Genomic DNA, 17804 nt, shown 5'->3' on the forward strand with positions numbered 1-17804 from the left:
ACAGGTGTGGAGGGGCAAGCCACCCCTTCAAATTATCTGATAAATTTTTAAATGGTGTAATTTCTTTTCTACCACTGATTAGAAATGCTATTTATAATAAAATAAATTCATATAGATAAGTACATATATTTATATATAAGATATATACGCATATGACTCATATATGTGAGTCATATTCTGCCTCAGTAGAAGGTGTTTGATTTAACACCCAAGACGTATTTTAATACCTTGCTTTATATCTTTTCTCATATTCTTATAGTTTTTTTCTTTCTTTCAACTTTTATCCTCTTTATACACATAGCAAAACAAAAGTTTCATTTTTATTTTATATGAGACCATGTAGAATTTATATATGAATTTAGAGTTACCATATTTAAAACGTTGAGCCTTTCTACTCAAGGACACACTATGCAATTGAAAGCATTTAATAATCTTTCATAAATCGTCATTATAATTTTAAGATTTTCTTTTGTTATGCATTTATAACAGTTTATTCCTATGTGTTCTATGTTTTGGATTACTATTATAAATAAAATATTTGTCTTCATTTTATTTTCTAAATGACATTGATTTCTTATTGGAAATCTATACATTTCTTATGAAGATTTGTCAGTAGACCACAATATAAAATTATTTTATTTCTAATAAGTTTTTTAAATCAATTCTTTTATTTTACTATAGTCATAATCATATCTATAAACCACAATAATTGTGTGTCTTCCTACCAATTTATACTTCCTCGTTTTTTGACTTTTTCATATACTTAAATACTTTCAGGATCGTAAATTAATAGCAGGCATTATTGATTGTAATGCAAAATGCTTTCAGTACGTCAACATAAAGCTAAATAAAAACAACTTTGTATCTGGTTTAACACTTTCTGTCTGAAATTCCACTTTGATATATCAAGTCTGTAGTTCCAGCCTTGTTCTTGTTAAGATCTCTCCAGTAATTTTTTCTATTACATAGTTTTTAATCCTTTTAAGTCAAAGTGTTATAATGAACCTTTTAAACAACCTAGAGTTGATCTGTTTTAGTTTGATTTTTGGGGTAATTTAATGAATGTTAATAACCAATATATCTTTTATGTGTTTATAATATTTTTTTTCTGTTTTGAAATGTGAATTGTGTTTTATTTCTTTATTTGGTGAATTGGTTTGTAATGTGATTTATTTGTTATAATTTTGAAATATTTGCCTGGTTTTGATCTTCTATTAGTTATGCTTTTAAAGGTGTATAATCTACTTAGCTTTGTACTTTCTGAAACAGATAAACTAAAATCAATCAGACCAATATTTTCTGTTAATTGTACATTTCTGGTTTTTGTAGTACACACTTTACTTCATGAAATGGAATTCATAATGTATCCTACCTACACACCTAATATTAAAAATTAACCAAGATAATTCCCTAACTCTAATACAAAAAGTATAAGAGACCACTAATTTATAAGACCACTATTTCTATACAAAGATACTAAGGAATGACTAAACTAGAAGATACACTGAAGTGGTTAGCTGTTTGTACTCATACACAAAATTATCTTGGGTTTGGTAGCCATAAATAAAGACTGTTAATAGTCACTTCCTATTAGACACTCAAATAGGATGATGTATTTTTTTCAATATGGTTAACAAATTCCAAGAAATTTCTGAGTGAAGGGCCGGGCGCGGTGGCTCAAGCCTGTAATCCCAGCACTTTGGGAGGCCGAGACGGGCGGATCACGAGGTCAGGAGATCGAGACCATCCTGGCTAACCCGGTGAAACCCCGTCTCTACTAAAAATACAAAAAACTAGCTGGGCGAGGTGGCGGGTGCCTGTAGTCCCAGCTACTCGGGAGGCTGAGGCAGGAGAATGGCGTAAACCCGGGAGGCGGAGCTTGCAGTGAGCTGAGATCCGGCCACTGCAGTCCAGCCCGGGCGACAGAGCAAGACTCCGTCTCAAAAAAAAAAAAAAAGAAATTTCTGAGTGAAAAATAATATTTATTGATTTAACATAAAATATTTATTCCTGATATATTCAATGATTATTAAAATTGTGTAAAAATATTTTGTGCCAATATCTGACCTGAAATTCAGATCTAGCCTTAGATATTTACATGTAGGTTTTATATACACATTAACTTATGCTGCGACTTTTAGAAATTGTGCAATCCATGGAAAATATTTTCTTTGCCTGAACTGTTCTGTGTATTGAAAGATTTATAGCATTCATCATTCACTACCCACATGCTAAATGTCAACTGTTCCAGCCAATTATTCTGAATATTGACAATGACTCTAGAAATTCCCAAGATGCCTCTAGAAGGCAAAATACTCTCCCTGAAAATCACTGAGCTAAAATAAATTTCTCCAATTTACAAAAGCAGTCATCACTTGTCACCCAACCATGTAGTAGTATGTCAAGCATTTTGTCATCATAATTAATAAATTCAAATAAATCGTAATATGTATGTGTACACTGGTATTGAGTACTAAGATAAATGGCTATCAGATTGAAAGCTTTTCAGGGAGAAATACATCAATTTTGATAAAATATCAATTTTGATGAAAATTATAGTAACCTACAAATGTTATTGATATCTTAAAATTATGTAAATTTAAAGAAATTTCCTTTGAGATATCAAATTGGACTAAAATAATTTATGGCTGTATTGCTAACTGTATTATTAAATATATAAATTTTAAAATACAGTTAAATGAGAAAATAGTGAATCATATAAAAAGTAAAAAACAGAAGCTTACTAGGTAAAATTCTATAAGTTAAAAATATGATCTAATGTGAAAATATTATAATTATTAGTTTTTATCATTTATATTTTTAATGAAAAAAATTCTAGGAATAGAAAAAATAAAATGTATTCCTTTACTTATTATCCTGAGTCCTAAAGTTATGACCCAAATACCTTATAAACTGTAGATACTCAATTAATGTGTTAATATTGTCCACAAATGCATTTTAAACTTGAACAAGCTATGCTCAAGACAAAGATCACCTTTTAAAGATTCTCCATAAAAGGGTGCATGAAATTCCAACTCTTAGAACATAATTTGAAAAGCAATGCAAAAAGTTATATCTATAAAAACTATTTAAATATAAATTTAAATAAAAATCTGACTCGGGTAGTATAAAATTATATAACATGCATAAATCATTTTATTGTTTGAGATATGAAATTAAAGGATGAAAAATCATAAAACCTGAAGTTATAATATAGTCAAACTTTTAGTTTAAATATATAACGTATGTATTTGGGAAAAATATATGGGAGATAATTGTGTATAGATGAGTTAAGTTTCAACCCATATGAAACTTGAAACTAATTGAAAAATGCTTCATTTAATGAAGTTTGTCATAATAATTTTGGTATGTGTACGGGTAATACAATGATATGCACTCTAGAATTGCTTAAATGAATGATTTCTATATCATTTTACTACAAAGATTTAAGAACCAAGATTATTTGGTTTTCTAGAGCATAATAAAGAAAGAAAATATATCAGTGTATGTAAGTGCTTTAGACAAAAAGATTTAGACACTTGATCTAGTAGTATCAAGACTGGCCCAAACCCAAAAATACATTCAGTATGACACTTTCATATGTAGTTCAATATCTTTTTTGTTTTGAAGGTAAAAACATAAGCATATAAAGCTTTTACTTGATGGCAGAAAAGTTTGCATAGTATAGCCAAAATAAATAAATAAACCTAAAACAAACTATTCAATTTGTTAATAAAATCACTGACATCATTGCAGAAATTACAATAGTCTTGGAATAAATAATTATCAGACTTTTTGGATGAGAAATAATTTAAGAAAATCCTGGTCAAATTATACTGCATTTTTGTGCCAAATTCACATAAAGCTCTATTTTTACAAGCCTCCTGACTCTACAGAAATAGTTTTTGAAACTATACCTGATTTTCTTATGGACTTTCAGATTTTGCACTTGGAAACAGAACTCTTGCTTATAACTGAAAATTATGTTTTGGATATATTTAACATTACACAGAAAATGTGAATCTCCTAAAATATCCTGTAAAGGAAACAGGTTTAATTTAAAACTTCCAGAAAGAAAGCCAGAAGACACATTGCTATAATCAAGCAACTTGTAGGTTCAGAAAGTGAAAAAAAATAATTATTTTAGTACTTTAAAAAATATGTTCACTTTTTAAATAAAATAGAACAACCATGAGATGTGTTCTGAAGAGTATCTTACCTATGTATAGTACACTACATGCGAACAGATATCATGTCTCACTGTCATAACGTTTTGAATAATATATTCCAATTAGAGGATATTCAATAAATAATAAATGTACAAATGAAGATATTTCATTCTCTTATAGTATTTCTGGTAGCAAGTAGGGATTGGTGACTTAGACATAAATTTGAGGCTTCAAAAAGAGGTGGGAGTCATGAACACTTCACAGTCAGGGCATGGTATTAAGAAATTATCATCTCATACTTAGCAAATCTTTCCTGGTCTTAACTAACAATATAGTTGGTATGATTTTTTCTTTGGCTCATTAAACATTTTATAAATTCCCAGAAAAATTTTTTGAACATTTCAGGGCAAAAAATGTGGCAATATGCAGACCTGTTTGAAACATGTCATTTATATTATGAATTTTAATCTGTACCCATTTAAAATACATTTTAAAAGAAAATGTTTATACATTATTCATTAATTTTGTGTCTGTTACCATCATCACCATTATTCGTGTCTATTATTATAATACTGTCATTACTTTGTCTTACAAATTGAGTTTAATTGAAAAATTTCTCCATACCCAAATCACAAAGATATTTTTCTACATTTCTTTCATTTATATCATAATTTTACCTTTTACTTTTAGATCCCTATACACATTTAGAGTCTCCTTCTATATAAGGTATAAGGTTGTAATCCAGTTTCATTTAAGGTCTTATAATAAGCCATTTCCTCAATACCATTTACTAAAGAACCCTTTATGTTCAAACAAAATTATAGCCTAATTTCTCATATATCAAGATCCCATATATACTTGGGTGGTTGTTAGAGCTCTCTGTTGACCCATTATTATTATTATCATCATTTTCCTTTAAAGGTACCCATATGGGTTTCTGGGTTTGTCATACCATACGGTTCATGAAATCCCACACCATTAGTCTTCCTTTTCAAAGATAACTTCATAATTTGGAAAATGTTATTCATAAATATATATAACATGATAATTAGTGTCTAAAATAACTTGCAATAGTTTTGTTGTTGCATTAAATGTGTGAATTAATTTGGGAAGAATTAATATTTTAACTAATTTAAGGCCTAATATTTAAGTCCATGCATTATGTTTCCATTTATTCAGAGTATATATAATTTTCTCTTTTTCATTGAGGTTAGTGGTACATAGAGGGTCTCTTTAACAGAGAATTAGAACTTTTTTTTTTTAATTCTAAAGATGTTGCATATCTTTTGACATTATAACAGGTGGTATCACATATATAATTTCTAGATATTGCAACTGATATGGAAAAACTTATTTTTACATAAAATACTTGTATATGCAAAATTTGCTGGGCTCCATTGTTAGTATTAATTATTAGACAATATCAAGAACTCATTAAAGTGTTGATAATTTCAATTGTAAAAAATCCAAAGATTTTCTGGATGTCAAAAATAATGGCAAACAAAAGAGAATCACAAAATCAGAAAAGAAGGAAATTATATCACAAAATTAAGTATAATTTTCCTAATAAATAAAAAGCTTCTGAAAATCATTGTTTCATTAAACAAGTATTTGTTGAGCACTACTCTATGTGTCTTGTGGCTTACTACTTTTCCTTATCAAAATGTTTTCAATGTTCATCCGTATTAAAGCATGTATCGGTAATTCATTTTTGTCTATTGCTGAATAACATTTCATTGTATGAATATAACAAATTTTATATATACATTCATCAGTTGATGGTCATTTGGATTGTTTCAACTTTTGGACTCTTTTAAACAAAACTGCAAACACTCACATACAAACTTTTGTAAGAACATGTATGTTTATTTTTTTGAGTCTATACTAGAAGTAGAATTGCTGGGTCACGTGGAAATTCTATGTTTAGACTATACAAGTGGTTGTAAAGTGTTATCTCACAGTTTTGATTTAAAATTTCAGTCTTTCAGCCTTTCACCATTAAGTATAATGTTAGTTATGTTTCTTTGTTCTTCTTGTTTATTTTAGACTTCCCTTATCAGATTGTGGAAGTTCCCTTTTATTCTTCATTTGTTGAGTGTTTGTTTCATAAATAGTTGTGAGATTCTGTAACATGCTTTTTTTTCTACATCTATTTATATTATCATGCATTTTCTTTTTTATTTATTCTATTGATAAAGTAAATTACATTAGTTGATTTTAAAAAAATTAAACCAACCTTATATTCTTATGATAAATCCCACCTGGTCATGCTGTATAAATCTTTTTACATGTTGCTGAATTTGGTGTGATACTGTGTTGAGGGTTCTTGTGTGAATTAATTTGAGAAGAATTAATATTTTAACTAATTTAAGGCCTAATATTTAAGTCTATGCATTATATTTCCATTTATTCAGAGTTCATATAATTTTTTTCTTTTCATTAAGTTTAATGGTATATAGAGGGATTGAAAACATAAAACATAGATTTGCTTATAGTTTTCTTCTGATTTGTCTGGTTGTGCTATTGTTGTAATATCGGTCTCATAAAATGAGTTGGGAAATGTTCCCTGCTCTTCTATTTTTGGAGGAGGTGGTGAATAATTACTCTTAATTTTGCTTTAAATATTTGTTACAATGTCAAATGAAGTCATCTCAGCGTGGGCATATAATAATGTTAATTTTTGTTGGTTTGTTTAATTACTGATTCAATCTTTGTACTTGTTATAGGTTAGATTTCCTATTTCTTCTTGAATCAATTTCAGTAGTTGGTATTTTTCTATTTTCCATTTTATTGAAGTTAACTGATTTTTTAAAATTTACAGTTGTTCATAGTATTTCTTTGTAATTATTTTTCTTTCTGTAATTTCAGTAATATTTTATATCTTATTCCTGATTTAATATATTTAGTTAATGTTTAAAACAAATGAACTTTTGTTTTTCTGATATTCTTGTTTATATTTTATTTTATTAATTTTACTCTAAATTTTATGATTTCCTTGTTTCTACTTATTTTATTTCCTCTCTTGTCCATTATGTTGTGGAAGTTTAGGCTATTGAGATATTTACAGCTATAAATTTTATTCCCAGCACTGCATCACCCACATCCTGTGAGTTTTGGTATCCATTTTCAATAATCTCAAAGTCTTTTCTCATTTCTCTTGCAATTTCATTTTGATCCATTGTTTAATATAGATTGTGTTATTCAACTTCCATATAATTGTAAATTTACCAAGTTACTTATTGTTTTTGATGTTTAATCTCATTCAATTTTGGTCAGATAATGCCCTTTTTATTATTTCAATTTTTTGGAATACATTACAACTTGTTTTATAGCATATTGTAGGATATGGTCTATCCTTGAGAATGTGCCATGTACATTTAAGAAGGCAATTCTGCTGTTGTTGGGTAATGTGTTTTATAGCTATCTACTATTTCTAGGTGATATAAAATGTTCAAATCTTCTATATCTTAGTTGATTTCCAGCCAACTGTTACATCCGCTGTTGAAAGTAGAATATTAGAGTCTCTAATTGTTATTGTTGAATTAGCTATTTCTCCCTTAAATTATTTTTTAGCTTCATTATTTTGAGGCTCTGTTGTTAGTTGTATATATACATGCATATATATACACACACACAAACACACACACATATGTTTGTAATCATGACCTTTTCTGAGAGTTTGACTCTTTTATAATTATAAAATATCCTTCTTTTCCTCTAGTAACTGTTTCATTTTTTCCCTTAATATATATTTTATTCTCTTAATATCTATTTTTTTCCCCTGATATTAGTATAGGCACTCCAGTTTTCTTCTTGTTGCAGTTTGAATGATATATTTTTTATTGCTTTACTTTCACCTTATTCGTATCTTTGAATCTAAAGTATCTTCCATAAACCATGTATATTTATATACACACACACACATATGTATACATATGTATGCATCTTCTATAGATCATATGTAGTTGACTAAATCAGAAAACAGCCAGTCTAAAAATCTCTATCTTTTGATTGAATTTCTGAAATCACTTTAGTTAAATATTTTTGATATATCTGAATTTATGCCTGCCATTTTACTTTTTGTTTTCCACATGTCTAATATCGCTTCTGTACCTCTGTTTTTCTCATTCTAATTATTCTAATACTAGTTTCTTTTATACTAAGTACATACTACTCTAGGGCAATATTTTTTTTTTTTGTATTTATTTTTTCATGATAGGGTCTCACTCTGTTGCCCAGGCTGGAGTGCAGTGGCACAATCATAGCTAATTGCAGCTTCTAACTCCTGGGCTCAAGTGATACTTCTTCCTCAGCCTCCCAAGTAGCTAGGACTACAAGTGTGCACAACAGTGCCTGGCTGATTTTTAAAATTTTTTTGTAGAGACAGGTTATCACTATGTTGCCCAGGCTGGTCTCAAACTCCTGGGCTCAAGCTATTCTCTTCCCCTGGCCTCTCAAAACACTGAGATTACAGAGATAAGCCATTGTGCCAGATCATGAGGGCAACATTTTAAAAGTTTTAATGCTATTTTTACTAAAGTATATAAGTTTTTGTTGTTGTTGCTGTTTTGTTTTGTTTTGTTTTTTAATACTTTAAGTTCTAGGGTACATGTGCACAACATGCAGGTTTGTTATATATGTATACATATGCTATGTTGGAGTGCTGCACCCATTAACTCGTCATTTACATTAGGTATATCTCCTAATGCTATCCCTCCCCCCTTCCCCTACCCCACAATAGGCCCCAGTGTGTGATGTTTCCCTTCCTGTGTCCAAGTGTTCTCATTTTTCGATTCCCATCTATGAGTGAGAATGTGCAGTGTTTGGTTTTCTGTTCTTGTGATAGTTTGCTTAGAATGATGGTTTCCAGCTGGATCCATGTCGCTACAAAGGATAAAAAACTTGTCCTTTTTTATGGCTGCATAGTATTCCATGGTGTATATGTGCCACATTTCTTTCTCCAGTCTGTCACTGATGGACATTTGGGTTGGTTCCAGTCTTTGCTATTGTGAATAGAGCCACAATAAACATACGTGTGCATGTGTCTTTATAACAGCATGATTTATAATCCTTTGGGCATATACCCAGTAATGGGATGGCTGGGTCAAATGATATTTCCAGTTCTAGATCCTTGAGGAATCACCACACTGTCATCCGCAATAGTTTACAGTCCCATCAACAGTGTGAAAGTGTTCCTATTTCTCCACATCCTCTCCAGCACCTGTTGTTTCCTGATTTTTTTAATGAATCTCCGTTCTAGCTGGTGTGAGATGGTATCTCATGGTGGTTTTGATTTGCATTTCTTTGATGGCTAGGGATGATGAGCATTTTTTCATGTATCTGTTGGCTGCATAAATGTCGTCTTCTGAGAAGTGTCTGTTCATATCCTTTGCCCACTTTTTGATGGGGTTGTTTGTATTTTGCTGTAAATTTGTCTGAGTTCTTAGTAGGTTCTGGATATTAGCCCTTTGTCAGATGAGTAGATTGAAAAAATTTTTTCACATTCTGTAGGTTTCCTGTTCATTCTGATGGTAGTTTCTTTTTCTGTGCAGAAGCTCTTTAGTTTAATTAGATCCTATTTGTCAATTTTGGCTTTTGTTGCCATTGTTTTTGGTGTTTAGAAATGAAGTCCCTGTCCATGCCTATGTCCTGAAGGGTACTGCCTAGGTTTACTTCTAGGGTTTTTATGGTTTTAGGCCTAACATTTAAGTCTCTAATCTATCTTGAATTAATTTTTGTATAAGGTGTAAGGAAGGGATCCAGTTTCAGCTTTCTACATATAGCTAGCAAGTTTTCCCAGCACCATTTATTAAATAGGGAATCCTTTCCCCATTTCTTGTTTTTGTCAGGTTTGTCAAAGATCAGATGGTTGTAGATGTGTGGTATTATTTCTGAGGGCTCTGTTCTGTTCCATTGGTCTATATTTCTGTTTTGGTACTAGTACCATGCTGTTTTGGTTACTGTAGCCTTGTAGTATAGTTTGAAGTCAGTTAATATAATGCCTCCAGCGTTTTTTTTTAGGCTTAAGACTGTTTGGCAATGCGGGCTCTTTTTTGGTTCCATATGAACTTTAAAGAAGTTTTTTCCAATTCTGTGAATAAAGTCATTGGTAGCTTAATGGGGATGGCATTGAATCTATAAATTACCTTGGGCAGTATGACCATTTTCATGATATTGATTCTTCCTATCCAAGAGCATGGAATGTTCTTCCATTTGTTTGTGTCCTCTTTTATTTCATTGAGCAGTGGTTTGTAGTTCTCATTGAAGAGGTCCATCACATCCCTTGTAAGTTGAATTCCTAGGTATTTTATTCTCTTTGAAGCAATTGTGAATGGGAGTTCACTCATGATTTGGCTCTCTGTCTGTTATTGGTGTATAAGAATGCTAGTGACTTTCACATATTGATTTTGTATCCTGAGACATTGCTGAAGTTGCTTATCAGCTTGAGGAGATTTTGGGCTGAGATAATGGGGTTTTCTAAATACACAATCATGTCATCTGCAAACAGGGACAATCTGACTTCCTCTTTTCCTAATTGAATACCTTTTATTTCTTTCTCTTCCCTGATTGCCCTGGCCAGAACTTCCAACACTATGCAGAGACACACATAAGCTCAAAATAAAGGGATGGAGGAAGATCTACCAAGCAAATGGAAAACAAAAAAAAAGCAGGGGTTGCAATCCTAGTCTCTGATAAAACAGACTTTAAACCAACACCTAGATTAATAGAGCAAGTCCTTAGAGACTTACAAAGAGACACAAACTTCCACACAATAATAATGAGAGACTTTAACACCTCACTGTCAACATTAGACAGATCAATGAGACAGAAAGTTAACAAAGATATCCAAGAATTGAACTCAATTCTGCACCAAGCAGACCTAAGAGACATCTACAGAACTCTCCACCCCAAATCAACAGAATATACATTCTTCTCAGCACCACATCACACTTATTCCAAAATTGACCACATAGTTGGAAGTAAAGCACTCCTCAGCAAATGTACAAGAACAGAAATTATAACAAACTGTCTCTCAGGCCACAGTGCAATCAAAGTAGAACTCAGGATTAAGAAACTCACTCAAAACCACTCATCTACATGGAAACTGAACAACCTGCTCCTGAATGACTACTGGATACATAACGAAATGAAGGCAGAAATAAAGATGTTCTTTGAAACCAATGAGAACAAAGATACAACATACCAGAATCTCTCAGACACATTTAAAGCACTGTGTAGAGGGAAATTTATAGCACTAAATGCCCACAAGAGAAAACAGGAAATATCTAAAATTGACACCCTAACATCACAATTAAAAGAACTAGAGAAGCAAGAGCAAACACATTCAAAAGCTAGCAGAAGGCAAGAAATAGCTAAGATCAGAGTAGAACTGAAGGAGATAGAGACACAAAAAACTCTTCAAAAAATCAATGAATCCAGTAGCTGTTTTTTTGAAAAGATCAACAAAATTGATAGACTGCTAGTAAGACTAATAAAGAAGAAAAGAGAGAAGAATTAAATAGATGCAATAAAAAATGATAATGGGGATATCACCACTGACCCCACAGAAATACAAACTACCATCAGAGAATACTATAAACACCTCTACCCAAATAAACTAGAAAACCTAGAAGAAATGGATAAATTCCTGGACACATACACTCTCCCAAGACTAAACCAGGAAGAAGTTGAATCACTGAATAGATATCTCAATAACAAGCTCTGAAATTGAGGCAATAATTAATAGCCTACCAACCAAAAAAAGTCCAGTACCAGACGAATTCACAGCCGAATCCTACCATATGTACAAGGAGGAGCTGTTACCATTCCTTCTGAAATTATTCCAATCAATAGAAAAAGAGGGAATCCTCCCTAACTCATTTTATGAGGCCAACATCATCCTGATACCGAAGCCTAGCAGAGACACAACAAAAAAAGGGAATTTTAGACCAATATCCCTGATGACCATTGATGCAAAAAACCTCAATAAAATACTGGAAAACCAAATCCAGCAGCACATAAAAAAGCTTTTTCACCATGATCAAGTGGACTTCATCCCAGGGATGCAAGGATGGTTCAACATACGCAAATCAATAAACATAATCCAGCAGATAAACAGAACCAAAGACAAAAATTCATGATTATCTCAATAGATGCAGAAAAGGCTTTTGACAAAATTCAACAGCCCTTCATGATAAAAACCTTCAATAAATTTGGTATTGATGGAACATATCTCAAAATAATAAGAGTTATTTATGACAAACCCACAGCCAATATCATACTGAATGGGCAAAACTGGAAGCATTCCCCTTGAAAACTGGCACAAGACAGGAATGCCCTCTCTCACCACTCATTTTTGTTTGTTTTTTTTTTTTTTTTTTTTTTTTTTTTTTTTGTAGTTGCTTTGGAACTAATCGTACTCATCTTAACTTAGCAGAATTTATCACGGATTTATGCTAACTTGATTCTACAATGATATAGAAAAGTTATTTCTATACAGATATATTCCTTCTTCCCTTTTATTGTGCTAGAATTGTTATACATAACATATATTATGTAACATAATATATAATAAGTATATATGTATATATAAGTGTTTGGTGTGAAAATTCCAATCATTTTAATCAAAAAAAAGATTGTTACCATGAAAGAGTTTGATTATGACTCATCAGTGTAATTATAACTTTTCGATAGGTGATATTATATGCTCAAATGATACATAAATACCTGGGCCTATTAATTTCATCTTCACAAATAGCTTCATGTTGACACTTATTTTGTTGATCATCAGTTATATTTTCCAGATACATGTTGCTAGTCCATCTGAGAAAGCATAGATACCGATACTCCTGATTGTCTTCTTCACTCAAACAACTGCATCCATTTGCACAGATCTATAACAAAAATAAATAAAAATGTTATAAATTCCCATCACTTACTACAATATTACAATTGTGGTCTGAGAGACCACAATACATGCCTCTCTGTCTACTAAGTTGAAACCTAGGGTTAAGGAAACAGAAGATAACTATGGGACAAGGGTTCAGAACTTGGCTGGCACAGCAATTCCCTAAATTTCTAGAGCTACAAGAAAAACCACACCCTTGCTAAACTCCCTAATAGGAGCTATCAGTCAAATTGTCATTCCATTCCTAACTCTGATTTACAACCAAGGCCACCATAACCCTTATCAGACAGAACTGCCTCACAAACGCTCTTCTGATAAGCAATTGTACATCTCAAATCAGTTTCAGCCATTTTATACCAACAGGACACAAACTGTCTTTATGTCCTATAGTTCACTTTTTGATGCAAACTGCCAAATTCCACTTCATTTTAACACTAAAGCCCTGCTTCAAAAAGAACATGGTATGCATGTTACATATATGTTTACTCACTGAATATGTGCTTGATTCCTCCTCATAAATATGTATTGCTTTTCCCGCAAACCTGTTGAATATGTCTGAGTCTATTTTGAACACAGACCCTGTGAGGCACAAAAATCACCCTGCCCTTTACCACTTCTAAGAGAGCACCTTGGGTCGATATCAGAGATCACGTTTTCCCAGTTATATTATTTGGCTCTGTTTCCTCACCCAAATCTCATGTTGAATTGTGATCCTGAGTGTTGGAGGTGGGGCCTGGTGGGATATGATTAAATCATGGGTGCAGTTTCTCCCTTGCTGTTCTCCTGATACCAAGTGAGTTTTCCTGAGATCTGGTTGTGTAAAAGTATGTAACACCTCTCCCTTTACTGTCTCTCCTGCTGCCATGTGAAGACCATGCTTTCTTCCCCTTTGCTTTCTGCCATGATTGAAAGTTTTCTCAGGCCTCCCAGCCATGCCTCCTGTACAGCCTGTGGAACTCTGTGTCAATTAAACCTCTTTTCTTTATAAATCACCCAGAGTCGGGTAGTTCTTTATAGCAGTGTGACAATGGACTACTGCACCCAGTTAGCAAACTGATATCACAAATAAACTCTTCATTCTACTATTTAGTCTTCTTCGTAGTCTTTTGGATGACGCAATCATTTCAAAGTCTGAATTTCAAGCTTTCATGTATTTGTTGAAATAATGTGTTCCTTTAGCAAAGGTTGAAAAAATCAGTTTTGATTTATGTCAAAATCATTTTTAATAGTCAAATTGTTTATACTCGAATTGTGACAGAAATATATATGTATATGTATATATATATGTACTGAATACATGTACATTTATTACACAATTTTTTTAAAAAATTCCATTTTAACCAAATTTTTATAGACATTGTTTGTTAACTGATATGATGGAAATAGCATTGTATTGATAGACAGATCCATGGAAAATCTATTTGTGGTTTTGCTAAATAGTTTCTATCCTTCAGTGGTTTACCCGTTTTCTCCTTTGAACTGATAGTAAAGCTTTACTTGATTCCTTATTAAAAGTAAATTAAATAATATCTTTCACACGTTTAATATTTTCATAAAGTCATGATGGTATGTTTTACTGAAAATTATATTTATATTTTTAACAGCTTTAAAACTCTTCCACAGATATGCTCAATGGATTTACCTGATGGTTAGGTAAACTGTCAGAAGAGAAGTGCACTTCTTATGGAGTGCTTAAACACAGGCATATATTTGTATATTTACATATACCTATATTCCTAATTCCTACAAGTAAATTCAAATGACAATAGAACTTTACTATCTTTAAAAACATTTCTTTGCATATTTTCATATTTTCCTTTTGGTTTTGGTTCATAGCCAACAAGTTATTTTCCATCTGTCGCAACACAGATTAGGAATTTGGTTTCATGGTCTGATCCTTTATTGATATCTAAGTAGATAAATGGTTCATAGAGATTTACTCTCTGTTGAATTAGAATCAAATGAGAATCTGTCTTTTCACTTTCTACATAGAGATCAAAATAAGTAAGAAAGTTGAATCTAGTAGGAAGGAGAATAGTTCTTTGATAACATGATAGTGACATGTTATTTACACTTGCCCCAAATCTAAAATATTACAATTGAAGCTATGAGTTTTATCAGTGTCTATATGTCTATGTGTTTGTAATTCATAAAGGTCTTCATCTCTCTTTGAGTATGTAATGATTTTCTACATTCAGAGGATATTAGTTGTAATTTTTTTTTTTTCCAATTAAAGGAGCACTATTATAATTGGCTTACAAATTTAATAAGTACTCATATGAGAAGTAACAAATATTGGCCGGGCGCGGTGGCTCAAGCCTGTAATCCTAGCACTTTGGGAGGCCGAGACGGGCGGATCACGAGGTCAGAAGATCGAGACCATCCTGGCTAACACGATGAAACCCCGTCTCTACTAAAAAATACAGAAAACTAGCGGGGCGAGGTGGCGGGCGCCTGTAGTCCCAGCTACTTGGGAGGCTGAGGCAGGAGAATGGCGTAAACCCAGAAGGCGGAGCTTGCAGTGAGCTGAGATCCGGTCACTGCACTCCAGCCTGGGCGATAGAGAGCGAGACTCCGTCTCAAAAAATAAAAATAAAAATAAAAATTAAATTAAAATTAAAAAGAAGTAACAAATATTAGCATTTTATGACACCACTTGATTATTTTATCTATCTCTATATCCATGTATATAGGTAGTTTAGCTTCCTGAGATCTGAGACTATATTGAACATTATAACTTACTGTGTATTTCTTTTAAAAATGAAAATATTTTATTTTGCTACCTCAGAAAAATTGCCAAAGTCAGAAGGTTGATTTGGCTATAAAACTATATTTTCTAGCCTATAAGTCTTATTCAAAATTTGCTAATTTTAAAAATATTCTTTATGGAAAAATGCCTAACGTATTATTTCTGCACCTTAAATATAATTAGAAAATATGAAACATCAAAATTTCAAATTACTCATTGTATTTTTAATTATTATATATCTACATTACAAAATAATACACAATAAAATCTTGAAAAAGAGCAATATATTAACAAGAAATATTAATATAGAATTTGGGATAGGACAGACTTATTTCACATAACTATGTGCTTTCCCTTTTATTTTCAAAATAATTATTACGGGGATTAAAAAAATCTGAAAGAACTAAAAGTTGGATAATGAGGTTTTTCTTTTGACTACACCTCCAAAACCGCACATTTTATCTAAGGGGTGTGATATGAACACCTAAATTAAATCCAATGCTCTGGTTGAGACACTTTTATTAAATGGGAATGGTGGTGCATTATTTTATGCTGCAGGTATTTACTGTATCTGAAAGCTATTGCAAGTAATTTCTGTGACTAAAAAATAATTTTGGATTCCAACATTATTTCTCATCTGTTCAGATAGTCCAGACTTCTACTATAATTTTGGTTTTCTATAATTAAATTTACAAATAAGTAATCTCTCAAAAAATTACTAAGACAGTAAATTATATCAGTAGACATATAGAAACTTGAATCTACCTTGTATATCGGAGGAATCTACCTTGTATTTCTCAACTTTGTGCACATAGAGAAACAAAGATCTGCTTAAAGGAGTCCATTAATCTTTAAAAAAATTTATGCAAAACATTCTATCAAAACGTTAAATCAAATGTGCTAGGCAATTTTGGACTGCATAGTGGTCGGCAACCCCAACTCCTATATTATTCACAGGTCAACTGTACATATACCATGTACATAAAATATATGATTAATTATTAAACTTTGCACAAAAACCTCAATATTACAAAATATACAAAAGTTAAATTAGAAGTTTTATTCTAGATATTTAAAAAATGTTTACTTGAGGAAGGAATGTAATAAAATCATGATTCTGGGCAGTGGAAGATCTGTTCTTCCCAAAGGAAATAGAAGTAAAACAAACAGCTGGAAATTCCCTTTTTGAGAATTCATTCCTATTAATGTATATACATAAGACAATATTATTACCCCAAAGTCACTTCTTTTGTAGAGAAATTAACCTACCTGAAGAACATTGATAACATACTTACAGAAAATGTTCTGCATAGGAAGTAAGCAACTCTAGTTAAATAACGCCAGCTATCATTTCAGGGAATATAGTGTAATTTTCTATAAATTATTTTGTCATATCCACAATATATTAATACATAGGGTCACTTGGCAAGGGACTCTGTGGGGAAAAAAAGATATGTAAGATCTAATATATGCCCTTTATTTTGCCATTTTTGACCCTTGATATTAAATAGATAAATAAAGTGACTTCAGAGGTGAAAGTGACTTTTTGTAATCATGATATGTAGAAAGCTGGATCCTTAAAACAATATCTGTCAAGGTAAAAATTGCATGAAAGTCAAATAAGTAATTAAATTTTATTAAAGACTATTGAAATAGGGGAGAGAAACTAAACTCAATTCTCCAAAAATAGAAAACAGGAGGGATTTTAATTGCGAACTTGAATAGAAAATGACAGCAGTCCTCCCTTTTGTTGGTTTCACTTTCCATGCTTTCAGTTACCACACTTCAAAAACATGTTAGTGATGTTCCCCTTCCTGTGTCCAAGTGATCTCATTGTTCAATTCCCACCTATGAGAGAGAACATGCGGTGTTTGGTTTGGGGGTGGGAGGAGGTAGGAGGGATAGCATTAGGAGATATACCTAATGTAAATGACGAGTTAATGGGTGCAGCACACCAACATGGCATATGTATACATAT

General features: G+C 31.7%; 1 protein-coding gene across 1 annotated transcript in view; it reads right to left on the minus strand.

Annotated features, from left to right (window-relative positions):
* LOC119620186 (protein eyes shut homolog) overlaps positions 1–17804 on the minus strand; it is a 359552-nt gene that overhangs the window by 7122 nt on the left and 334626 nt on the right. The window contains exon 11 of the mRNA XM_073006120.1: positions 12897–13063. Coding sequence (XP_072862221.1) covers positions 12897–13063 — 167 coding nt within the window. The remainder of the gene's footprint in view (positions 1–12896; positions 13064–17804) is intronic.

Source organism: Chlorocebus sabaeus, chromosome 17, assembly GCF_047675955.1.
Source record: "Chlorocebus sabaeus isolate Y175 chromosome 17, mChlSab1.0.hap1, whole genome shotgun sequence".
Classification (NCBI taxonomy): domain Eukaryota; kingdom Metazoa; phylum Chordata; class Mammalia; order Primates; family Cercopithecidae; genus Chlorocebus; species Chlorocebus sabaeus.